This window comes from Bos taurus, chromosome 1, assembly GCF_002263795.3.
Source record: "Bos taurus isolate L1 Dominette 01449 registration number 42190680 breed Hereford chromosome 1, ARS-UCD2.0, whole genome shotgun sequence".
NCBI lineage: Eukaryota > Metazoa > Chordata > Mammalia > Artiodactyla > Bovidae > Bos > Bos taurus.
The window spans coordinates 138,409,784-138,432,700 of record NC_037328.1 but is presented as its reverse complement, the minus strand read 5'-3'; the positions used below and the strand labels follow the sequence as shown (position 1 = coordinate 138,432,700).

The following is a 22,917-nucleotide window of genomic DNA, read 5'->3' as shown; positions in this document are numbered from 1 at the left end:
CTGGATGGGGCTGCTCTATAAGCTTGTGCAGGCTTCTTGAAGGGAGAGCGGTTGGTGACTGCTCACTGATAGGTAGAACTGGTTCTTGGCCCTCTGGTGGGTAGGCTTGTATCAAGAGGTATGTCCAAAGGTGGCTATGGGCTCAGGAAGTCTTTAGGCAGCCTGTCTGTTGATGGATGCTGCTGTGTCTTTGCCCACTTGGTTGCTTGGCCTCCAGGTGTCCTAGCACTGGAGCCTACAAGCTGTTGGGTGGGGCCAGGTCTTTGTACCAATGACCCAAGCAAGACATCAGCCTCCAATGATAGTTCATGATGAATACTCCCTAATATATCTGCCACAGGTTTTTACATCCCCATGTTGAACCCAGCTGCTTGACAACTTCTAGGAAATCCTCCAAGACCACAAGGTAGGTCTGACCCAGGCTCCTATGAAATGACTGCTTTTGCCATGGTTTCAGGTGCACATGAGATTTTGCATGTTCTCTTCAAGAGTAAGGTCTCTGCTTCCCCCAGTCCTGTGGAGCTCCTGCTATCAAGCTCTGCTGGCCTTCAAAGCCAAATGCTCTGGGAGCTCCTTTCTGATGTCAGGCCTGGGGAGGTTCAGAACTCACTCCTGTGGGAGAACTTCTGTGATATACTCATTCTCCAGGTTGTGGGTAGCCAGGTGGTAGAGGATTTGATTATATCACAAGTGCACACTCTACCATCTCATTGTGGTTTCTTCTTTATACCACTGGATGTCGAGTATCTTTTTTGGGAGGTTCCAGTCTTTTTTTTTTTTTAAATTGATGGTTGGTCAGCAGTTAGTTGTGATTTTGGTATGCTCATAAGAGGTGAACTCAAGGTCCCTCTACTCCACTATCTTTTGCCAAAGTTGCTGGTACATGTTTTTGTGTACTGAATCTTACCACTGGCTTTATTATTTCCCTGCCTTCAGGACTCTCTCTTTCATTCTTTTATATTTACGTATATTGGCAAACCAGTTCAAATCCTTTTTAGGAAAGCTGGAGGTAGAACACACACACGAAACAGGCAAAACTGAAAATAAACTCACATTATAAATCAGGATATAGGGACAAGTACACATGCATAGTAAGTACATTATGTTGTAGAAAACAGTTCTTTAGGCTCTCAATACATTTAGTGAATTCCAACAACAAAAAGCTTACATTGATTAAACAGGTTTTATTATCCCTAAGACACTTACTAACTTTAGAATGAAAAAAAAAAAAAGTTATTGGCAGCCTAGTACTCTGTATTCTGATGGAGCCAAAAGCTCCCGTGGAGTGAGTGAATTGATGCGGCTGCCTGTCCAGGAAGAAGAGCCTAGACCCCCAAGGACAAGGGGCTTATTCACCTGCTATGGAATCACTGGGAAGAATGGACAAAGTGGGGTGAATAGTTTCAGAAGATTTACCAAACTTCTGACATTTAAAGCACAAACCCACAAAACACTCCCCTAAACCCACACTTTAATATAAAGACAGTTAAAGGATAGTATATTTCAAAGACTTTTTTCAAGATGAGTTCTTTTATCAAAATCTGTTTGTTGGAAATATATTTACTAGTGTGTTAACACTTCAAAGTGGCCAGACATTTCTCTGATGGTACAGTTTCTCAAAATGTATTTGGATTCCTCTTTTGGAATTGCCCTCAGTGTACTTTCTGAACATCTTCAGTGATAGCAAGCCACCAGTCATTAAGTGGATTGAGTTTTTGGAAGCAATCTTTGTTGAAGTGGATGGAAAATCTAAATAGTAAGTGTTGTTGATTGTAAACTGTTTATAACAACCAGATCTGAACCCTGTACATATGGTATTTCAAGGTAGTTGACCTATTCATCCCTGTTGGTGTCAAGGACAACAGTGAGGTAAACCTGAGCAGTTCTTAGCTGGAAGCTAGCCTAGAACTGTATACAGCAAATGGAGAGAAAAGGAGGATTTGGCAATGTTTAAAATGTCATCTGCTATCTAGTATAATTTATTATGAAAAATGGTCATTTTCCTTTTTTTCTCTTTTATTAGGTTGTGATTTAAAATGATGTAACAAAATCTGGAGAAAGGAATGCATTGAATTCTGAGGCCAAAATGTTAGGAGAAGCACAGTGATAATCTGCTGGCTTCCAGTACCAGTATGACTTGGGTGACCTGGAGCTTGGAAACACCTAAACCTAAAAACCTGAAAACCAAAACCAAAACAAAACAAAAAACAAAAACCTGCCCAAATCTTGCAATAATTAATCAAATGTATTTTTTTCCCTTAAAAAAAAAATGAGAATTCAAAGAAGTGAAGAGTTCCAGAAAAGTCAAAGTGTTAGTCACTTAGTCATGCCCAACTCTTTGTGACCGTATGGACTGCAGCCTACCAGGCTCCTCCGTCCATGGGATTCTCTAGGCAAGAATTCTGGAGTGGGTTACCATGCCCTCCTCCAGGGATCTTTCCAACCCAGGGATCGAACCCAGGGCGCCTGCATTGCAGGTGGATTCTTTACCATCTGAGCCACCAGGTAAGTCAGAAAGTGAATTTTAATTACTGTAAGACTGATGATGACTGAAGCCATGAAATTAAAAGACGCTTACTCCTTGGAAGAAAAGTTATAACCAACCTAGACAGCATATTCAAAAGCAGAGACATTACTTTGCCAACAAAGGTCCGTCTACTCAAGGCTATGGTTTTTCCAGTGGTCATGTATGGATGTGAGACTTGGACTGTGAAGAAAGCTGAGCGCCAAAGAATTGATGCTTCTGAACTGTGGTGTTGGAGAAGACTCTTGAGAGTCCCTTGGACTGCAAGGAGATCCAACCGGTCCATTCTGAAGGAGATCAGCCCTGGGATTTCTTTGGAAGGAATGATGCTAAAGCTGAAACTCCAGTACTTTGGCCACCTCATGTGAAGAGTTGACTCACTGGAAAAGTCTGATGGTGGGAGGGATTGGGGGCAGGAGAAGGGGACGACAGAGGATGAGATGGCTGGATGGCATCACTGACTTGATGGACGTAAGTCTGAGTAAACTCTGGGAGTTGTTGATGGACAGGGAGGCCTGGTGTGCTGCGATTCATGGGCTCGCAAAGAGTCGGACACGACTGAGCCACTGAACTGAACTGAAGACTGAAACAAATTTGGTACCTTATGCTAGTAATGCAACCTACTTGACCTGACTGGAAAAATCTAGGATTTAAGTTTCAGCCTATTCTGTTGTTCTTGTTAGAATAATGAAGAGCCTATTTCTGGGAGCTGCTGATACACTTCTACTACAAGTTCACTTTTCAGAATGGACAATTCAAAATTCAAAAGTTATCTCTCATTTTGTATTATGTTGACTTAAATCCCAGGTTGAATATTTATTTTGTTTTTATTTGATGGGAAAAAATGTCTCTAAGAGCTTAAGAATTTTTTTCAAGTCTATCTCATACAACATGTTTTCTTATCTTCATGTTTGAACACAAAAATGCATTTTCAAGGAAAAGACAGAACAATGCTAGTAATAATAATAAATCTCTCAAAATGTTCACTTCAAACCACCTTTCCTGTTGACTCTCATTTAACTTTCACCTCACATAATTCCAGTTCCCATGTCAAAGTACTCTTTAAAAATGAAAAAGTTTTTGGAAGGATGGAGATATATTGTTATTTTTAATAAGTAGTTTTGCTAATAACCTTTTTGTATTTCTAAAGAGCCTCTTAGACCTACCCTTTGTGTGGGCTTATGGTTTTAGAGACATAACCTATAGGTTATTTTATGCAATTTTCTCACTCAGGTGCTCCTACATAAGTAGAAAAATTAGCAAAGAACACGTGGGGAAACAGCAACTTATTTTCAAGTCACATATGGGTGAGAAGAGAACTCATGGCACACATCCACATCTCTGAACAAGAGAAAATAAAGACCATTACACATACCTTTACTAAGCAATTTCTGTGTCCAGGTACAGAACCATTGACATAGATTATATTGTGTTTTGTGTTTATTCGCCATACCTAAAGTAGAAATAAAATCAAACTTTAAGAGTTGAAAGTAATGAGAATACACTTACATTAATACAAAAGCTGAGGCTATAAGTAGCCTGGAGTCATAATCATGTTAGCAACTCAAAATATTGGATGAGAATAAAAATTTCAAATCCTATGGATGACTTGTGTTGTAATACTACAACACATGTCTCATGTAAGTGGTAGAAAACTCTCATTTTAAGTATAAATGTGACTGAAAAATCAAGACTACTAGGATATCTCAATATTCTGCTGGTACCATTAAGGGTAACAAGTGGAAATTCAAGTTTATTTTTAGTTAATATGAGCTTGCAACTAGAAACTGGGAAGCCATCATCTCTCTGGGTCTAATTTTTTTAAAAAGTGTGCTAAGCAGATGGCCTTCAAACAGGCCTTCAAACAAATGTGGGGAAAACATTTATACAAGTGAGAATGGTCAAGAAATAGTACTGAGAAAAGGTTTGGGGGAAAATCCAGTTTCACCTATACCTCATGGGTAAATGTTAAATATTAGGGAAACTGAAATCTCTCCTGTCACACATATGCACACATGAAAAGAAAATACACACAGTAGATACAAATAGATGTCTGTGTAAAGAGAAGAGTGAAAAAGTTGACTTAAAACTCAACATTCAGAAAATGAAGATCATGGCATCCGGTCCAATCACTTTATGGTAAATAGATGGGGAAACAATGGAAATAGTGAAAGACTATTTCCCTGGGCTCCAAAATCACTGCAGATGGTGACTGCAGCCATGAAATTAAAAGATGCTTGCTCCTTGGAAGAAAAGCTATGACCAACCTAGACAGCATGTTAAAAAGCAGATTTGTCGACAAAGGTCCATTTAGTCAAAGCTACAGTTTTTCTAGTAGTTATGTATGGATCTGAGAGTTGGATTATAAAGAAAGCTGAGTGCCGAAGAATTGATGCTTCTGAACTGTGGTGTTGGAGAAGACTCTTGAGAGTCCCTTGGACTGCAAGGAGATCAAATCAGTCAATCTTACAGGAAATCAGTCCTGAATACTCATTGGAAGGACTGATGCTGAAGCTGAAACTCCAATATTTTGGCCACCTGATGTGAAGAACTGATTCATTGGAAAAGACCCTGATGCTGGGAAAGATGAAGGTGGGAAGAGAAGGGGATGACAGAGGATGAGATGGTTGGATGGCATCACCAACTCGATAGACGTAAGTTTGAGTAAGCTCTGGGAGTTGGTGATGGACAGGGAAGCCTGGCATGCTGCAGTTCATGGGGTCATAAAGAGTTGGACACGACTGAGAGACTGAACTGAACTGGCACATATAAAAGTAATAGAAGAGGAAAAATAATTATATAAATTTAAAAATTTATTATTTTTAATTATATAAAATTTAAAAAACTTCTGCTGATTAAAATTTATAAATAATATATATCTAGAATAAGAATGAAAGAATGTGCACCAAAATGTTACCAATGATTATCTTCTGAGGTGGTTCTTTTGAATGGCTTATTTTCTTCATGTACTTTCTATGTGTTTCACACATATACACAGATTAGTTGTTTTAATAAAAATATAATTATATGCCACCTAATATCTACAACTCATTTTCACTTAGATATTACATATATTCCTCAAGGTCAAAGAGAGTGAATTTAACTCCCCTCTTTTAAATATATAATTATTTCACAATGGATGTATAACACAATGCTTTTTTAGTACTTTTTTTCCTATTTTGATTGTCTCTATTGTCTCCCTCTCTTCTTTTCCTCACCCACATCCACCCACACATTTGACATTTAATAAAAAATAATCTGGTATATAACCATCTACTCTGTGTTTACATGGTGTGGCAACATGTATGTAGGGAGCTTATGCTTATTATAAGAGTATTACACATAATGTTCTGAATATTTATTTTTTCACATACACCTTGTAGAAATCTTTCAAGTCAAATAATATATAATTAACTTTTTCTTTTTAATGAGTGCATTTTCCAAGGCTTGGATGTTAAATGTATACATATGATAGCAACTCCAACACATGCACACACACACACACATACACACACAGCTCATATAGCCCCACCCCTCAATAATTGTAAAACCATACACTGACACATGTTAAATACATATACTGTTGCATTTGCATTTAGGCATTAATTTATTCCTAAAAAGAGTCGCTCCAGAAACTTACTTTTAGTCCAAATGCTGTCCTATCCACATTCCCCAACTGTCCAGGCATTTTAGTTCCAGGCCAGACTCTGGCAACATCCTAAAGAAGAGAACCCAAATTAGCACTTTTCAAGTAGTGCCTCTCAATTTCCAACAGTAACAATCTAACCAAAATGCAAATAAGAAATAAGTCATAAAATATTCCACACCCTCCCCCCATTTTGCTAGGCCCCAGTAAAAAACTGAACATGGACTTAGTCACATTTACCCCTAGAAAATTCCCTTTCTAATTAGATTAGAACAATAAAAGCACAGACGGAGAACACCTTTAGGAGAAAACTTCAGTAACAAGAGAGCAGCAAATGAGGTGTTTAGAAGGACATACAAACACATCTCAATATCTTTCAAAGAAAAAATGTGGACTGCCTGGCCTGTTCTCACCAATCTTCTGTAATAACTGACTTGAACTCCATCCATCCACGGCAGCTGGAATGGTCCTACTCTCCCACCCCTGCTTCTGATGTTACTATCTTTCTGCAGAGTGACTGAAGGACAGACTCAGTTATCTCTAACAGTGAGAAACTTGGCTTCCATTATCATTATATTTATTCATCTGGTCAATCCTACAGTTCACAGGAAATTATCTCAGAATGGCTAATTAACACTACTTCAAAAAACATAATTAGAACTCAATAGTTGCACACAGAACATTTTAAGTTTAGATTCTGGGTAGACAGCCAACAACTGTGTTCACAAGTTACTTGAGTTAGTCCACTCTAGACCTCCATTTTAGTGAGGGTCTGTTACTCATCTGAAATAGGTTTATTTTCTTATATTTCCTTATGGATCCCTCCACCCCTGTTTTTATTTTACTTTGAATATGTAAAACATTAACATGGTTCCAAAGTAAAAAGTGTAATAAAAAAGTGTATCTTCAGTGTCACTCCTGCCACTATTGAGCTCTTCAACGCTATTCTAACTCATCCTTAGTAGGCAATCAATCTTATTAGTTTCTGGTTTATCTTTTTCATCCTTCTTTTTGCAAAAATAAGCAGGTAACGTGTGCATTTGTTATATCCTGGAAATCACGTCATTGTTTCACAATGACCTTGCTGTTTGTTTTTCAGCTGCATAGTATTCCACTATACCTGGGAGTTCAGATGAGTTCATCCCGACTCCCAGGTATGGACATTTATGGTTATAAATAACAAATAATGTTACAATGACTAATTTTGTACAAATGCATCTTTATATTTTGGGGAGAATATCTTTAGGGTAAACTCTGAGAAGTAGGATTGCTGTGTCAAAAGCAAATACGTGGGTAGTTTGTTAGATATCACCACATTTCCCCCCATAAAGAATACAATCTTTTATATTTCCATTAGCAATGGATGAGAGAACATCCTTGCCAAGAGAGTGGAAAAAATTAAACAGCTTGACAGCACAATCTGCTAGGTGAGAAATTAACTCAAGAGTGTTTTTCAACTGTATCTCTCTTATAAGAAGTAGAATACATTATCAAGCTTTAGAATTAACCTTGCATCCTCTGATGCTCCAAAGAGTAACATTCCCCTAGGTTCTTCAGGCTATACCTTTGGGAGAGGTGTTCACTAGGGCTGAATTAGTAGTAGAAAACTCCTTCTCTCCTTCCTATGCCCCTATTGTCTATTTCTCATTTCTTTCTCTACTACTTTCCCCTTTATCATTATATTGTCCTTGACAACTTTTACCAATGGTCTCTTTTAAGGCAGAAACAAATCTGTTAAGGAACCAGTGAAGCCAGATGGAAGGGCACTCTGATCCCTGATCACTTTAGTGGACTTCAGAGTTTAGCATGGGAGGCAGAGATGGGAAAGAAAGTAGGCAGACAGTACTGAGAACATTGGCTGTAAGTACACAGGACATAACCAGATAATTCAAGTCTGGCTTTGGAAAGTAAAAAAGGCCAGAACCCATAGAAGTGTGACTTTTACTAGCACCCAACTGAAATAAGATTCAAATTATGTGACCTGATCCTAAAGACAGACCAAAGCACCATATGCACAAAAGCTGAATCTTCACCACTAAAAAGAGGATCGCTAACTTATACTTACACCAGTTGAAATAGCTCCAGGCCTCCTGTGGGTTTTTGTTTGACCATGAGTAGCCGGCTGGCCTTTAAATCCCCATCTTTTCATGACACCTTGAAAACCTTTACCAATACTGAGCAAGATAAATCGGTTACAATTTACATAATGAAGAGAGGTAAAATATCCCCAACTGCATACTTTGATAGTATTTTAGAGTTTCAGCAAAGTTCCTTATCTAAATAACTAGAAAAGGCCATATAAGTAAAATTGCAAATGAACATGCCTTTATCTTTCTCCTGATTGCACCACTTCCTGGAGTCTCATTCTATATAAAGATCGTAAGACAACAGCAAGTTAAGCAGAAGTTCTATCATCCTAATCCTATGTAACGACACAGTAAAAGTGGGACATTTTAGAAGTTCAAGGTACTTGCAAGAGATGCCGCAGGCAATCATTAAGCTCCCCACCTCCTATAAAGCAACTGTACTCCAATAAAAGTTAAAAAAGCAAAACAAACAAACAAAAATCCCCTACCCCCCAGCATGCATGCCCCTGTATGATGAATCACCATCCCTTGAGTCTGTGTAGACCAGCAACTCACCTCTAAGCAATAAACTATGGCAGAAGTGATAAACATCACCTCTGACTCTACATTACAAAGAGACTGGCTTCATCTCTGTGCTCTCAGCTCTGAAAGAAGCCAGGTGCCATAACATAAGCTATCCTATTGAGAGTCATGCAGCAAAGACCTCTGTAGCCAACAACTGTGGGCCTGTTGCTCACCAGTGGCCACATTAATGAGCTTGTAGGCAATTATCCCCAAGTTGAACTCAGAGATGACTGCAGTCTTGAGTGATGAGTCGGCTGCAGCTTCGTGAGAGACTCTGAGCCAGAGGCACCCAGCTAAGCTGTACTGGGAGCCATGATCACAGAAACTGTGAGGTAATAAATGCTTATTGTTTCAGGCTATTGTGTTTTAAAACTCTAGGCAGGTATATACAATATAACATGAAATAAAATATTAATAATGCCCTAAATGCTCAGCAAGATGAGAAGTTGGATCTTGGTTTCAAGGTCTGAATCAGAAGCCACTATGGAGAACAGTGTGGAGATTCCTTAAAAAACTGGAAATAGAACTGCCTTATGATCCAGGATTCCCACTGCTGGGCACACACACTGAGGAAACCAGAAGGGAAAGAGACACGTGTACCCCAATGTTCATCGCAGCACTGTTTATAATAGCCAGGACATGGAAGCAACCTAGATGCCCATCAGCAGATGAATGGATAAGAAAGATGTGGTACATATACACAATGGAGTATTACTCAGCCATTAAAAAGAATACATTTGAATCAGTTCTAATGAGGTGGATGAAACTGGAACCTATTATACAGAGTGAAGTAAGCCAGAAAGAAAAACACCAATACAGTATACTAACGCCTATATATGGAATTTAGAAAGATGGTAACAATAACCCTGTGTACGAGACAGCAAAAGAGACACTGATGTATAGATCAGTCTTATGGACTCTGTGGGAGAGGAAGAGGGTTGGGAGATTTGGGAGAATGGCATTTAAACATGTATAATATCATGTGTGAAACGAGTCGCCAGTCCAGGTTCGATGCACGATACTGGATGCTTGGGGCTGGTGCACTGGGACAACCCAGAGGGAGGGTATGGGGAGGGAGGAAGGAGGAGGGTTCAGGATGGGGAACACATGTATACCTGTGGCGGATTCATTTCGATATTTGGCAAAATTAATACAATATTGTAAAGTTTAAAAATAAAATAAAAATTATATATATATATAAAAAATAAAAATTAAAAAAAAAAGCCAATGGAAAAATAAAATCAGACACGAACAATTTCTTAAAAGTCTAATATTTCAATTTTTAAACAAAACCATTCTATTTTCAAATTCTGCTAACTAGAGAAACATTATGCATTGTAGACAGAAACAATACTAAGGTTCAAACAGTATTAAAGTTTGTCTCTGATTGTCAAATATATGCAGACGATTGGTACAAAGAAATGCCTAGAATGAGTTTTAAGACTCTTTCAGGCATATTGTGTGGATCACAATAAACTGTGGGAAATTCTGAAAGAGATGGGAATACCAGACCACCTGACCTGCCTCTTGAGAAATCTGTATGCAGGTCAGGAAGCAACAGTTAGAACTGGACATGGAACAACAGACTGGTTCCAAATAGGGAAATGAGTACATCAAGGCTGTATATTGTCACCCTGCTTATTTAACTTATATGCAGAGTACATCATGAGAAACGCTGGACTGGAAGAAACACAAGCTGAAATGAAGATTGCCGGGAGAAATATCAATAACCTCAGATATGCAGATGATACCACCCTTATGGCAGAAAGTGAAGAGGAACTAAAAAGCCTCTTGATGAAAGTGAAAGAGGAGAGTTGAAAAAGCTGGCTTAAAACTCAACATTCAGAAAACGAAGGTCATAGCATCCGGTCCCATCACTTCATGGCAAATAGATAGGGAAACAGTGGAAACAGTGTCAGACTTTATCTTTTTGGGCTCCAAAATCACTGCAGATAGTGACTGCAGCCATTAAATTAAAAGACGCTTACTCCTTGGAAGAAAAGTTATGTCCAACCTAGATAGAGTATTCAAAAGCAAAGACATTACTTTGTCAACAAAGGTCCGGCTAGTCAAGGCTATGGTTTTTCCTGTGGTCATGTATGGATGTGACAGTTGGACTGTGAAGAAGGCTGAGCACCAAAGAATTGATACTTTTGAACTGTGGTGTTGGAGAAGACTCTTGAGAGTCCCTTGGACTGCAAGGAGATCCAACCAGTCCGTTCTGAAGGGGATCAGCCCTGGGATTTCTTTGGAAGGAATGATGCTAAAGCTGAAACTCCAGTACTTTGGCCACCTCATGTGAAGAGTTGACTCATTGGAAAAGACTCTGATGCTGGGAGGGATTGGGGGCAGGAGGAGAAGGGGATGACAGAGGATGAGATGGCTGGATAGCATCACTGACTCGATGGATGTGAGTCTGAGTGAACTCCGGGAGTTGGTGATGGACAGGGAGGCCTGGCGTGCTGCAATTCATGGGGTCACAAAGAGTCGGACACGACTGAGCAACTGAACTGAAGATAAAAACAATTTCTCTACCTTTCATTAGATATTAATATGTCAACATTTTTTACTGTTATGTTTCCTTAATTTAACAAAGCCATCACTAAATAAATAATCATCAGAGATTAATGGATTGAAGTAAATAAGCCCACCTGACTAAGATGACTTGTTTTAGACAAATCAAGATAATATCAACATAAAAACAATATGAATATGTATAGGATATAACAGCTAAATATTATCAAATCACAGGTCAAAGCTATTTGTATATGAATAATTTAAATGTAGTTTTTTTTCACATTAATCAACTAACACATCACTTACGGTATACACTGACCAGCATACCTTGTTTCATTGTGCTCCACATATGCTGTGGATTTTACAATTTGAAAGGTTTGTGGCAACCCTGTGTAATCAGATGACAGTTTCTTTTAAGCCAGAAGTATTTTAAATTAAGGCACATAAATTGTTTTTTTTTAGACATAATGCTATTGCACACTTAACAGACTATAATACAGTGTAAACATAACTTCTACATGCACTGCTGCTGTTGCTAAGTCGCTTCAGTCATGTCTGACTCTGTGCAACCTCATAGACAGCAGCCGACCAAGCTCCCCGTCCCTGGGATTCTCCAGGCAAGAAACACTGGAGTGGGTTGCCATTTCCTTCTCCAATGCATGAAAGTGAAAAGTGAAAGTGAAGTCGCTCAGTCGTGTCTGACTCTGTGAGACCCCATGGACTGCAGCCTACCAGGCTCCTCCGCCTATGGGATTTTCCAGGCAAGAGTACTGGAGTGGGTTGTCAGTGCCTTCTCCGTCTACATGCACTGCTGCTGCTAAGTTGCTGCAGTCATGTCCGACTCTGTGCGACCCCACAGATGGCAGTGCACCAGGCTCCCTCGTCTCTGGGATTCTCCAGGCAAGAACACTGGAGTGGGTTGCCATTTTCTTCTCCAATGCATGAAAGTGAAAAGTTAAAGTGAAGTCGCTCAGCTGTGTCCAACTCGTAGCGACCTCATGGACTGCAGCCTACCAGACTCCTCCGTCCATGGGATTTTCCAGGCAAGAGTACTGGAGTGGGGTGCCATTGCCTTCTCCCACATGCACTAGGAAACGAAAAAATTTGTTTGACTTGCTTTACCAGTTCCAGTGGTCTGGAACTGAACTGTAAAATATCCAAGGCATGCCTGTACGTAATTCTTTTTGGCCTCAAGAACTCAAAATAATGCTTATCCTTGATCAAAGAGGTAAAGTAGGAATTTAATGAATTTCCATATTCACTGAAAGTCACCATAAACTTTGCAAGATTAGCATCTAGGAAGTAAATAATAAAATATTTCACTGCAGTTTTGTTTCAGAAACTTAACACTGAATTTTAGAATGTGTTTGAAAAATAAATTCTTTGCAATTTAAAAATAGAATAGTACCTAAAAAGTTATTTGAACTTATGATACTGTTCAGCAAATAACACTTTAAAGAAAAAAAGGGAAGGGAGTGGCAATGCCAAATCTAAAGTGAGCATGGTTTCAAAATACTAACAGTGGTCATTCTTGGTAGAAAGTTTGTTGGTACCTTCTGAATTCTCAAACTGATTCAGCTCCTGCTTACAGAGAGAGCATGCAAGTGTGCACTGGTGAAAAAAACCATTCTGGGTAAATTTCAGAAGATAATTTAGCTCATTTTACCAGCAGATGATTACAAAATCAAAGTGGTATCCTGAAAGTGTTAATTACTGTCAGCTAATTACAGACTGTTTTTCAATCTAGTTCTAGAACACATCATGTTGTTATACTGCGTACAATGGGAGTCTCTTCAATAAATAACCTTTAAACAAAAGGATAAGACACCCATGATGTGACAAATCACTGGCTGAATTGAGACCATAGAGAACAAAAGGCACCTGTTGCTCTGGGGTGGGGGGTGGGGGTGCAGAACAGGTGTCTATTCCTTTGTTTCTCTCCGTTGTCACCCAACTGGAGAACAAAAACAAGACAAAAGCAGGAAATGAAGGAATATACACTTAGTATACCCATGCACAGTTCCAACATAGGATTTTCACAGGTCGCATAAAATAAAACCTTCATCTCACTAAAAGGGATACAAAATACATAATATGCTTTAATCTCACCCACCCCTTTTCTGCTGCCATTTTTAGTTAATGACAGCAGAAAAAATGAAATAAAGGAAAATTCAAATCATTTAAGAACACAATGTTAAGGTCCAAATCTAGTGAAGCATATGTGAAAATTAGGTAAACATATAAAGTGTACTTTATTTACAGCATTCATACTTTCTAAAACAAAATTTCAAAAAATCTCAAAGATACGATTTAAATTTAGACTTCACTATCCTTGTTTCTCCTCACTGTACTTTAAGTTCATGAAGCACAGGGATTGTGCAGCATCTAAAAGCAGCACCCTATCCTGAGAACTCAGAGTAACCCTGTTACTGGCTTTAACTGTGTCTGGAAGAAATAATTATTTCCTTGATTTGGTCCTATAGTTTCCAAATGCTATATATAATGGGGTTTTTAATAGAAGTATAAGAAGACTGTATTAGGAAAAGGGGAGGAAGGGTGTGAAGGTCTGACTGTTAAGAACCTTGCAGAAGAGAATGCATAATTTAGTGTTTCTAACTGTACTCCATAAATCTCCAGAGATTACTACTATGAATTTAATTTCTCTGTCACACTCTGACAAACATTTAAATGTCTACCAGCAGATATAAAGATTTAATACACACTCATCAAATATTTCCCTATTTAGTGGGTAACTGCCTTTGATTGCATGGTTCCGAATACACTTGTATATGAGGATAAAGTAAGGTCTACAAGTGAGGAGTACTCTCAAGTCCATCCATTCTGAGTTCTCTGAGGAATTTTGAAGGAATTTCACCAAGTTTTGCCCTGGCCACTGAAGACCCCTGTAAATGTCTGAAGTCAGTTTCTACCCAATGCAGTGTTTTTGTCTAACCCTATTCAATCAGAGATGTAAAACAGCTCCTGAGCACACAGTAAGTCATCGTGGAATGTTTCAGGTGCTCTGCATCTCATCACACACAAGGTAAAAGCTAGCATGGAAGATCTGTTTGGCTGTTACTCTCCAGGATGAATTCGTGACAGCATGACCTGACAGGAGGTATTCTGTTTCTGTCAAAAAACTATAAAGCTATAAACTATCATTAAAAACTATAAACTATCAATGTCTGTGAATATTTTTATCAACAAATGACTGCTAAGTGTACACTGCTTACAGCTTTCTGACATTAAATCTAGATCATACAATATTTGTTGTTTAAGTTGCTAAGTTGTGTCTGACTCTTGCGACCCTATGGACTGTATCCTGCCGGGCTCCTCTGTCCATGGGATTCTCCAGGCAGGAATACTCGAGTGGGTTGCCATTCCTTCTTCCTGACACAGGGATTGAACCTGCGTCTCCTGCATTGCAGGCAGATCCTTTACCATCTGAGCCACCAGGGAAGCCCCTCATTCAGTAGGACAAAGAGCCAAATGTGCAGTGATTCTTTTGGGCCCTTTTATAGAAGGGAGCATTTTCTGGCTGTCCTAATTAAACCCAGACACCATGTTTGCTGTCCTAAGTTCAGTCTGCTCTTCTCAAAACAGAAAACTCAAATAATTCTGTAACATCATGAAAAGACAAAACAGTTTTCTGAGTATTAGTTCATTAATTACTTCATTAATATAGAAAACAGTGAATTATGCCACTTGGAAAATCAAGGGATCATTTTTTGGAAACAGATTTATATAACCGAAAGGAACTTAGAAATATGTAGAATCTAAAAAAAAAAGATACAAATGAACTTATTTAAAAAACAGAAATAGATTCATAGATACAGAACACAAACTTACAGTCACCAAAGGGGAAAAGGGTAGGAGAGGGATAAATTAGGAGTTCGGGATTAGCAGATACAAACTACTATATACACAACAGATAATCAACAAAGTCCCACCATATAGTACAGGGAACTATATTTAGTATCCTGTGATAAGCCATAATGAAAAAGAATATGAAAAAAGATGTATATATATATATATATATATAACTCAATCACTTTGCTGTACACCTGAAACTAACAGAATATTGTCAACCAACTGTATTTAAAAAAAAAAACTACATAAAAAATTAAAAAAAAAAAACCCACATTAAAAAAAAAAGAAGAAACTTAGAAACCATTTAATCCTAAACCTTTATGTTAAAGATAATGAAATGTATCCAGAGAAGTTAAGCCACTTGCCCAAGGTTAAATCCCTGGTAAATGAAAGCATCTGGTTATGCTTTCAACCCAGGTCACACTGCCTCCTGATAAACAGAGTAAAACAAAAGTAAAGTAGCATATCAGAGAAGCATGGAGCTATTTCAAGGGCATCCTCATTACACTGTAAATTCTAGATGTGGCAGGTATTATGTATTCTTAAAATTACCTAGAGTGCTTTGTAAGGTTACTACTTGGCTATACAAAACAGTTTAAGAGGCCATAACTTGATGTATTAGAAAATACCACAATTGAATTCTAAATAACTCAATGTAGTTAATTCATTTTAAAAGATATTTCCTATTGAGGAAAACATAGATTTTTCCTTTAAAATTTTGAAACCAAAAAAAAAATTTGAAACAAATGAAAAAACAGTAATAATGACAGCAGCCAATACTTTGGAGCATTTACTACATCCCAGATCTTGAGCTAAGAGCCTTATGTGCATTATTTCATTCAACCTTAACACTAGGAGGCTATGAGGCAGGTGGTATGATTAGTCTCATGTTAAAATAAATAAATTTACATTAAAAAAAAGAAAAAGAAAAAAAGATGAGGCTCTTGATGAAAGTCAAAGAGGTGAGTAAAAAAGCTGGCTTAAAACCCAATATTCAAAAAACAAAGATCATGGCATCCAATCCCATCACTTCATGGCAAACACAATGGGGAAAATGGAAACAGTGAGAGACTTTATTTTCTTGGGCTTCAAAATCACTACAAATGGTGACTGCAGTCATGAAATTAAAAGACACTTGCTGCTTGGAAGGAAAGCTATGACCAATCTAGACAACATATGAAAACAGGAGAGTTATCACTTTGCCAATAAAGGTCCATATAGTCAAAGCTATGGTTTTTCTAGTAGTCATGTATGGATGTGAGAGTTGGACCATAAAGAAGGTTGAGTGCTGAAGAATTGATGCATTCTAACTGTGATGTTAGAGAAGACTCTTGAGAGTCCTGTGGACAGCAAGGAGATCAAACCAGTCAATCCGAAAGGAAATCAACCCTGAATATTCACTGGAAGGACTGATGCTGAAGCTCCAATACTTTGGCCACCTGATGCGAAGGGCCAACTCATTGGAAAGGACCCTGATGCTGGGAAAGATTGAAGGCAGGAGAAAGGGGAGACAGAGGATGAGATGGATGGATGGCATCACTGATTCAATGGACATGAGTTTGAGCAAACTCCAGGAGACCCTGAAGGACAGGGAAGCCTGGTGAGCTACAGTCCGTGGGGTGGCGAAGAGTCGGACATAACTAAGCAACTGAACAACAGCAAAGATGAGGTGACAGAGAGGTTAAGAAAGCTGTCTAGGTCACAGAGCTTCGGAGAAGCAGAGCCATGCTTTGACCACGCTCCCTAGACCACCTCACTTTGACTGACTGAAAACATAGTTTTTTCACAGAGACTATTTCCCTCTATAGTTTACTCATTTAGAAAAATTTTCACTAGTATGCTTAAAATTTTACTGCTTTGAATAACCAGTAAATAAAGTAACTTATTAAAATGTGCAGGGCTGGAGAACAATTGTTCCCTGAAGGCAGCATGTATCTTGTTTTCCCTCGAGCTTCTGACCGTGTGGAAGCACCCTTCTTTGAACAGTATGCAGGACTGAGCACACAGCTCAAAAGAGTCTCTGCTTTGTTAAGAACCTACCTAGCTTTTTAATCACCTGAAGGCTCTGATGGAAAACATTTCTGTACATACTTCGATGTTTTAATGAAAGAACCCAAATTAACTCTTCCCTACTCCTTTCATTTTTACTACCAGTGGTATTATCAAAGTAAGTACCCTGTCTGTCTCTCCTGGCAGCTGCTTCTCTTTGGGCTTCCCAGTGGCTCAGTGGTAAAGAATCTGCCTGCCAATGCAGGAGACACAAGAGATGTGGGTTCGATTCTTGGGTCAGGAAGATCCCCTGGAGAAGGAAATGGCAACCCATTCCAGTATTCTTGCCTGGGAAATCCCATGGGCAGAGGAGCTTGGTGGGCTGCAGTCCACTGGCTCACAAAGAGTCGAACATGACTGAGCATACATACATATTTTTCCTATTTTGAGCCAAAGGGTAATGAGAATTTAAATGACACTGATAACTTCAAAAATAATAAGATTATGACAGAAATTGCTATTTAAGTAATAAGATTATGCCTGAAAATATATGGGTTGTTTTCATTAGCCCAGACTCATAGACAGATTTTTCAGATGATCTTATGTACAAAAAGAAAAAAATCTTTTAAGTAACTGAATGAAATGTTTTCTGATTTCAATCTGAGATTTGAGCAATTATTTCAGGGATGCCACTGTCATGAATTCAAAGTTCAGTAAGACACCTGGCAGGAAAGTGTCCCATGCCCACCAGTATGGGCTCATCACCATCGCCAGTGTCTTCCAAGTTCTCTAAGAGAGACCTAACATTTATCTCCTAAACAATGCAGAATGTGTATTTACAGTTTTCTTTTTGTTTATCTTACTTTCATTCTTTTCAGAGTTCTCCTTTAACATAAAAAAAGAAAAACGCAAAAGTTAAAATAAGCACTGCTAGAATTCAACAGAAAACAATGGACTAAACACTGCATGTTAAGGGTAGAATCAACAGTCATACTTTATATTAGTGACTCTTTCTACATTATCTAGAGATGTTTCCTCCTCAAAACTGAGAGAGAAAGAAAGGGAAAAATGTTGAACCTCCAAACCCATCATCTGTTAGAAATTACAGTGGAATATAATCGCCGTTACAGAACAAGGATATAGCCTTTAAAAGGGCCCTAGTACACTAGGGAGTACCACTACCCAGCGGTGGTTGTGGTGGTGTGGGGATTGCATCATTATACATGCTAGGCTTTAATTAGAATAAATTACATAAAACTGATACATTTCAAAGACTGAGACTTAATGTTTATAGAATAATGAAAACTGAAAAATTATTCTGATAGAAAAGTTTTATATATTAGATGTTAAGGATCTTTCCCACATAATCTAAATAGAATTTGTATTCTCAGACTCTCTAGATAAAAAACTATTTCTGATTTAAAAATACAGCACAGGTAAATATATATATTTTTTCGATGTAAGCAAATTTTCCAATGTAATCATTAAAAGAGGAACATTTTATAAATTCAGGAAGCCTGTTGTGGACTGTGGGCCCCGGGTCAATAAAGGTCCTCAAGATGGTTGGATGGAAACTTGCTCTAAAAGCCATTGACTGGGTAGCTTTCAGGGAGATTATCTCCCAAAGGCCACTGCTAATTCCTTGAAATTCTGGAATGAGACCCATACCTCCAGGTTGGCTAACCTGCCTGAGAAACCACCTGCCCTTGACTGGGCTTGCAAGGCCAATGTGGCAAAGGCTGGCTTGAAAGATGACTTTGAGAAGGAGTTAATGCCCCGAAGTTTCCTATGCCAGAGGATAAATACACTGCCCAGGTACACACTGAAGAAAAAGAAGATGTGAAAAGCTGTGCTGAATTTCTGTCTCTCTCAAAGATCAGAATTGAGGAATATGAGAAAGAGCTGGAGAAGATGAGGAACTTAATAACACTTGATCAGATGACCACTGAGGACTTGAATGAAGTTTTCCCAGAAACCATATCAGACAAGAAAAAGTACTCCTACTAGCCTCACAAGCCAACTGAGAATTTATAAACTTCAGTCTGGGAGAAGGCCCTGAATTATAAACTCTGGACATTAAAGATAATTATAGTGAAAAGACAATTTAAGGAAGTCTTCAAGAAGAGGCTCCCAGCCATAAAAAGGAACACATTTGAGTCAGTTTTAATGAGGCAGACGAACCTAGAGCCTATTATGCAGAATGAAGTAAGTCAGAAAGAGAAAAATATCGTATATTAATGCATATATATGGAATGTACAAAGATGGTCCTGATGAAGCTATTTGCAGAGCAGCAATGGAGATCCAGACATAGGGAACAGACTTGGGGACACAGTGGGTGAAGGAGAGGGTGGGACAAATGGAGAGAGTAGCCTGAAAACACATACATTTACCATACGTAAAACAGGCAGCCAGGGGGAGTTTGCTGCGTGACGCAGAGAACTTGAGCCGGGGCTTTGTGACAACCTACAGGGGTGGGACAGAGGTTCAAGAGGGAAGGGACGTATGTATACCCATGGCTGATTCACGTTGATGAATGGCAGAAACCAACACAATATTGTAAAGCAATTATCCTCCAATTAAAAATAAATAAATGTTTTAAAAATGTAAAAAAAGGGGGGTTGCTAGTGTTGGTTACTGGTCACTTAAAAGAAAATGTCTGTGGACAATTTCATTCTTCAAGTAGATAGATTCTATTAACACCATATTTTCTTAAATTACTGTTTTTCCATTTTAAATTTTTCTTAAGTTATTTCTAACGTATATTTAATCCAGTAATTAAAACTGAAAGTATATGGTAAAAAATTTGAATTACTCAAAATATAAGTGTAGACTTAACAATTAAATATAATTATTACAACATGAGAAAAATAAATTTCAATTAGAAACAAGTCTCAAATTAATCTCTAATGGAAAGGAGATGATGAGGCCAGTTACTAAGGAGACCAGTTTTCAGTTTCATGCTAACTAAAATGTGAGTAATACACAGGCTTACTTTTACTGCAATGTTATTTGAAATCAGATTGACTAGACTTGCATACTTTAAAACAGACGTCCATATGTTATCATTTGAGTTCAGTTCAGTTGCTCAGTCGTGTCCGACCCCATGGACTGCAGCACACCAGGCTTCCCTGTCCATCACCATCCCCTGGAGCTTGCTCAAACACATGTCCATAGAGTCAGTGATGCCATCCAACCATCTCATCCTCTGTCATCCCCTTCTCCTGCCTTCAATCTTTCCCAGCATCAGGGTCTTCTCAGTGGGTCAGTTCTTCACACAGGTGGCCAAAGTATTGGAACTTCAGCTTCAGCATCAGTCCTTCCAATGAATACTCAGGACTGATTTCCTTTAGGACAGACTGGTTGGATCTCCTTGCAATCCAAGTGACTCTCAAGAATCTTCTCCAACACCACAGTTCAAAAGCATCAATTCTTTGGTGCTTAGCTTTCTTTATGGTCCAACTCTCACATTGATACACGACTACTGGAAAAACCACAGCTTTGACTAGATGGACCTTTGTTGGCAAAGTAATGTCTCTGCTTTTTAATATGTTGTCTAGGTTGGTCATAGCTTTTCTTCCAATGAGCAAGCATCTTTTAATTTCATGGCTGCTGTCACCATCTGCTCCCAAAAATAAAGTCAGCCACTGTTTCCATTGTTTCCCCATCTAATCACCATGGAATGATGGGACCGGATGCCATGATCTTCGTTTTTTGAATGCTGAGTTTTAAGCCAACTTTTTCCCTCTCCTCTTTCACTTTTATCAAGAGGTTCTTTAGTTCTTCTTCACTTTCTGCCATAAGGGTGGTGTCATCTGCATATCTGAGGTTATTGATATTTCTCCTGGCAATCTTGATTCCAGCTTGTGCTTCATCCAGCTCAGCATTTCACATGATGTCCTCTGCATATAAGTTAAATAAGCAGGGTGACAATATTCAGCCTTGACATACTCCTTTCCCAATTTGGAACCAGTCTGTTGTTCCATGTCTGGTTCTAACTTGCTTCTTGACCTGCATACAGATTTCTCAGGACTAATTTGAGAAGAGCTGAGAAAAGGCAGGCACTGGGACTCTGTGCTGGGTAAAGGAGCACAGAAAAGCGAGTTCACTGATGAGCTTCTGACTGTTCTTCAGTCCAGTGGTTCTCAGTGTCGTCCCTGGACTAGCAGCATCCACACAACCTGGGAACTTGTTGGAAATGCAAATTCTCAGGTACTTTCCAGATCTAATGAATCTGAAGACTGGTAGTAGATAGAAGATTGTTTAACAAGCCTTCTTGGAGATGCTGAAGCCCACTCAAGTGTGGGAACTGATGCTCCAGGCTATGAATCCTTGTCCCTCATCTGACCTAACTATGTCAGTGCAACACTTTTTCTCCAGTGTGTACATTTATAACATCATTAATAATCAAGATGATGGAACCCAGAAGTTTCAAAATTTTAAAACAAGGGCTGCAAGAGGAGGACAAAGTATAAAAAAGGAGGACAAAGTTGACTGCCACAACTTGGAGCCTATGTCTAAAAGATAACGGTTCCATTTATAGTCAACAAAGAAAAAACATTCTCACTGGCTGTAAAGGACTAAAACTCCAAGCTGGGGGAACTGTTCAAAAAGTGAGAAGCATCATGGAAAGGAGATAAAAGAATTTAAAGAGGAGAAAGAAAAGCAAGCAGATTCATGTTTGCGTGCATGTACACAGGTACACACACATATGGGGAAAGTCAATGGCAGTGACAGCTGCCACCAGGACTGTGTGTAGCTTAGATGCAAGCCTGCTCAGGAGAGATCCAAAACGTCTCCATATGAGGAGGACAGAGTTCTGTAAATTTGAAAGCACTTACAAGCACCCTGAGGCCATAATAACATGCCAGCTATGAAAACTACAGTTATCAGCAACATTTAGCAAAAGATCAGTCTGTTTCATTTTGATCTCAGGTAATACCCCAAATGGAGAAGGCAATGGCACCCCACTCCAGTACTCTTGCCTGGAAAATCCCATGGATGGAGGAGCCTGGTAGGCTGCAGTCCATGAGGTCGCTAAGAGTTGGACACAACTGAGTGACTTCACTTTCACTTTTTACTTTCACGCATTGGAGAAGGAAATGGCAACCCACTCCAGTGTTCTTGCCTGGAGAATCCCAGGGACGGGGGAGCCTGTGGGCTGCTGTCTATGGGGTCGCACAGAGTCGGAAACGACTGAAGTGACTTAGCATAGCAATACCCCCAAAAGGTACATACACTAGAGTACTGTGCACACATTATACAGTCAAACAGAAGGTGGTACAGCAGCCACACAACAAATGGAGGTCCCCCTTCACAGGTGTGTGTCAACTACTCTAAAGCCTAAGGCTATTTCCTCTCTCAGTTCTCATCAGCTGTTTAGTCCTGAGGCTGAAATGCATATGGCTATACACACTCTTGTCTTCTAGATATATGCTCTTAAAACACAAAACCAACACACTCTCACAAGAAGGCTGAAGTTTTAAAAACAGCTTCTAAGAAGTTAAGGAATGGGGGGAGGGGAGGGAGGTTCAAGAGGGAAGTAATATATGTATAACTTTGGCTGATTTGCATTGCTGTATGGCAGAAACCAACACAACATGGTAAAGCAATTTTCCTTCAATTAAAAAATTAAAAAAAAAAAAAAAAAGACGTCAAAGAAACCCAACAACAACATATGAAATAAAAGCATCTGCTGAACACAGACACTAAAAAGGCTAGG

At 38.9% G+C, this 22,917-nt stretch overlaps 1 protein-coding gene and 1 pseudogene across 1 annotated transcript in view; one reads left to right on the top strand and one right to left on the bottom strand.

Annotated features, from left to right (window-relative positions):
• The window catches only part of MRPL3 (mitochondrial ribosomal protein L3), a 57,021-nt gene that overhangs the window by 8,835 nt on the left and 25,269 nt on the right, over window positions 1-22,917 (bottom strand). Inside the window, 3 exon segments of the mRNA NM_001080317.2 lie at window positions 3,900-3,977; window positions 6,165-6,242; window positions 8,236-8,344. Coding sequence (NP_001073786.1) covers window positions 3,900-3,977; window positions 6,165-6,242; window positions 8,236-8,344 — 265 coding nt within the window.
• Window positions 18,198-19,940, top strand: LOC104971057 (ATP synthase subunit d, mitochondrial-like; annotated as a pseudogene).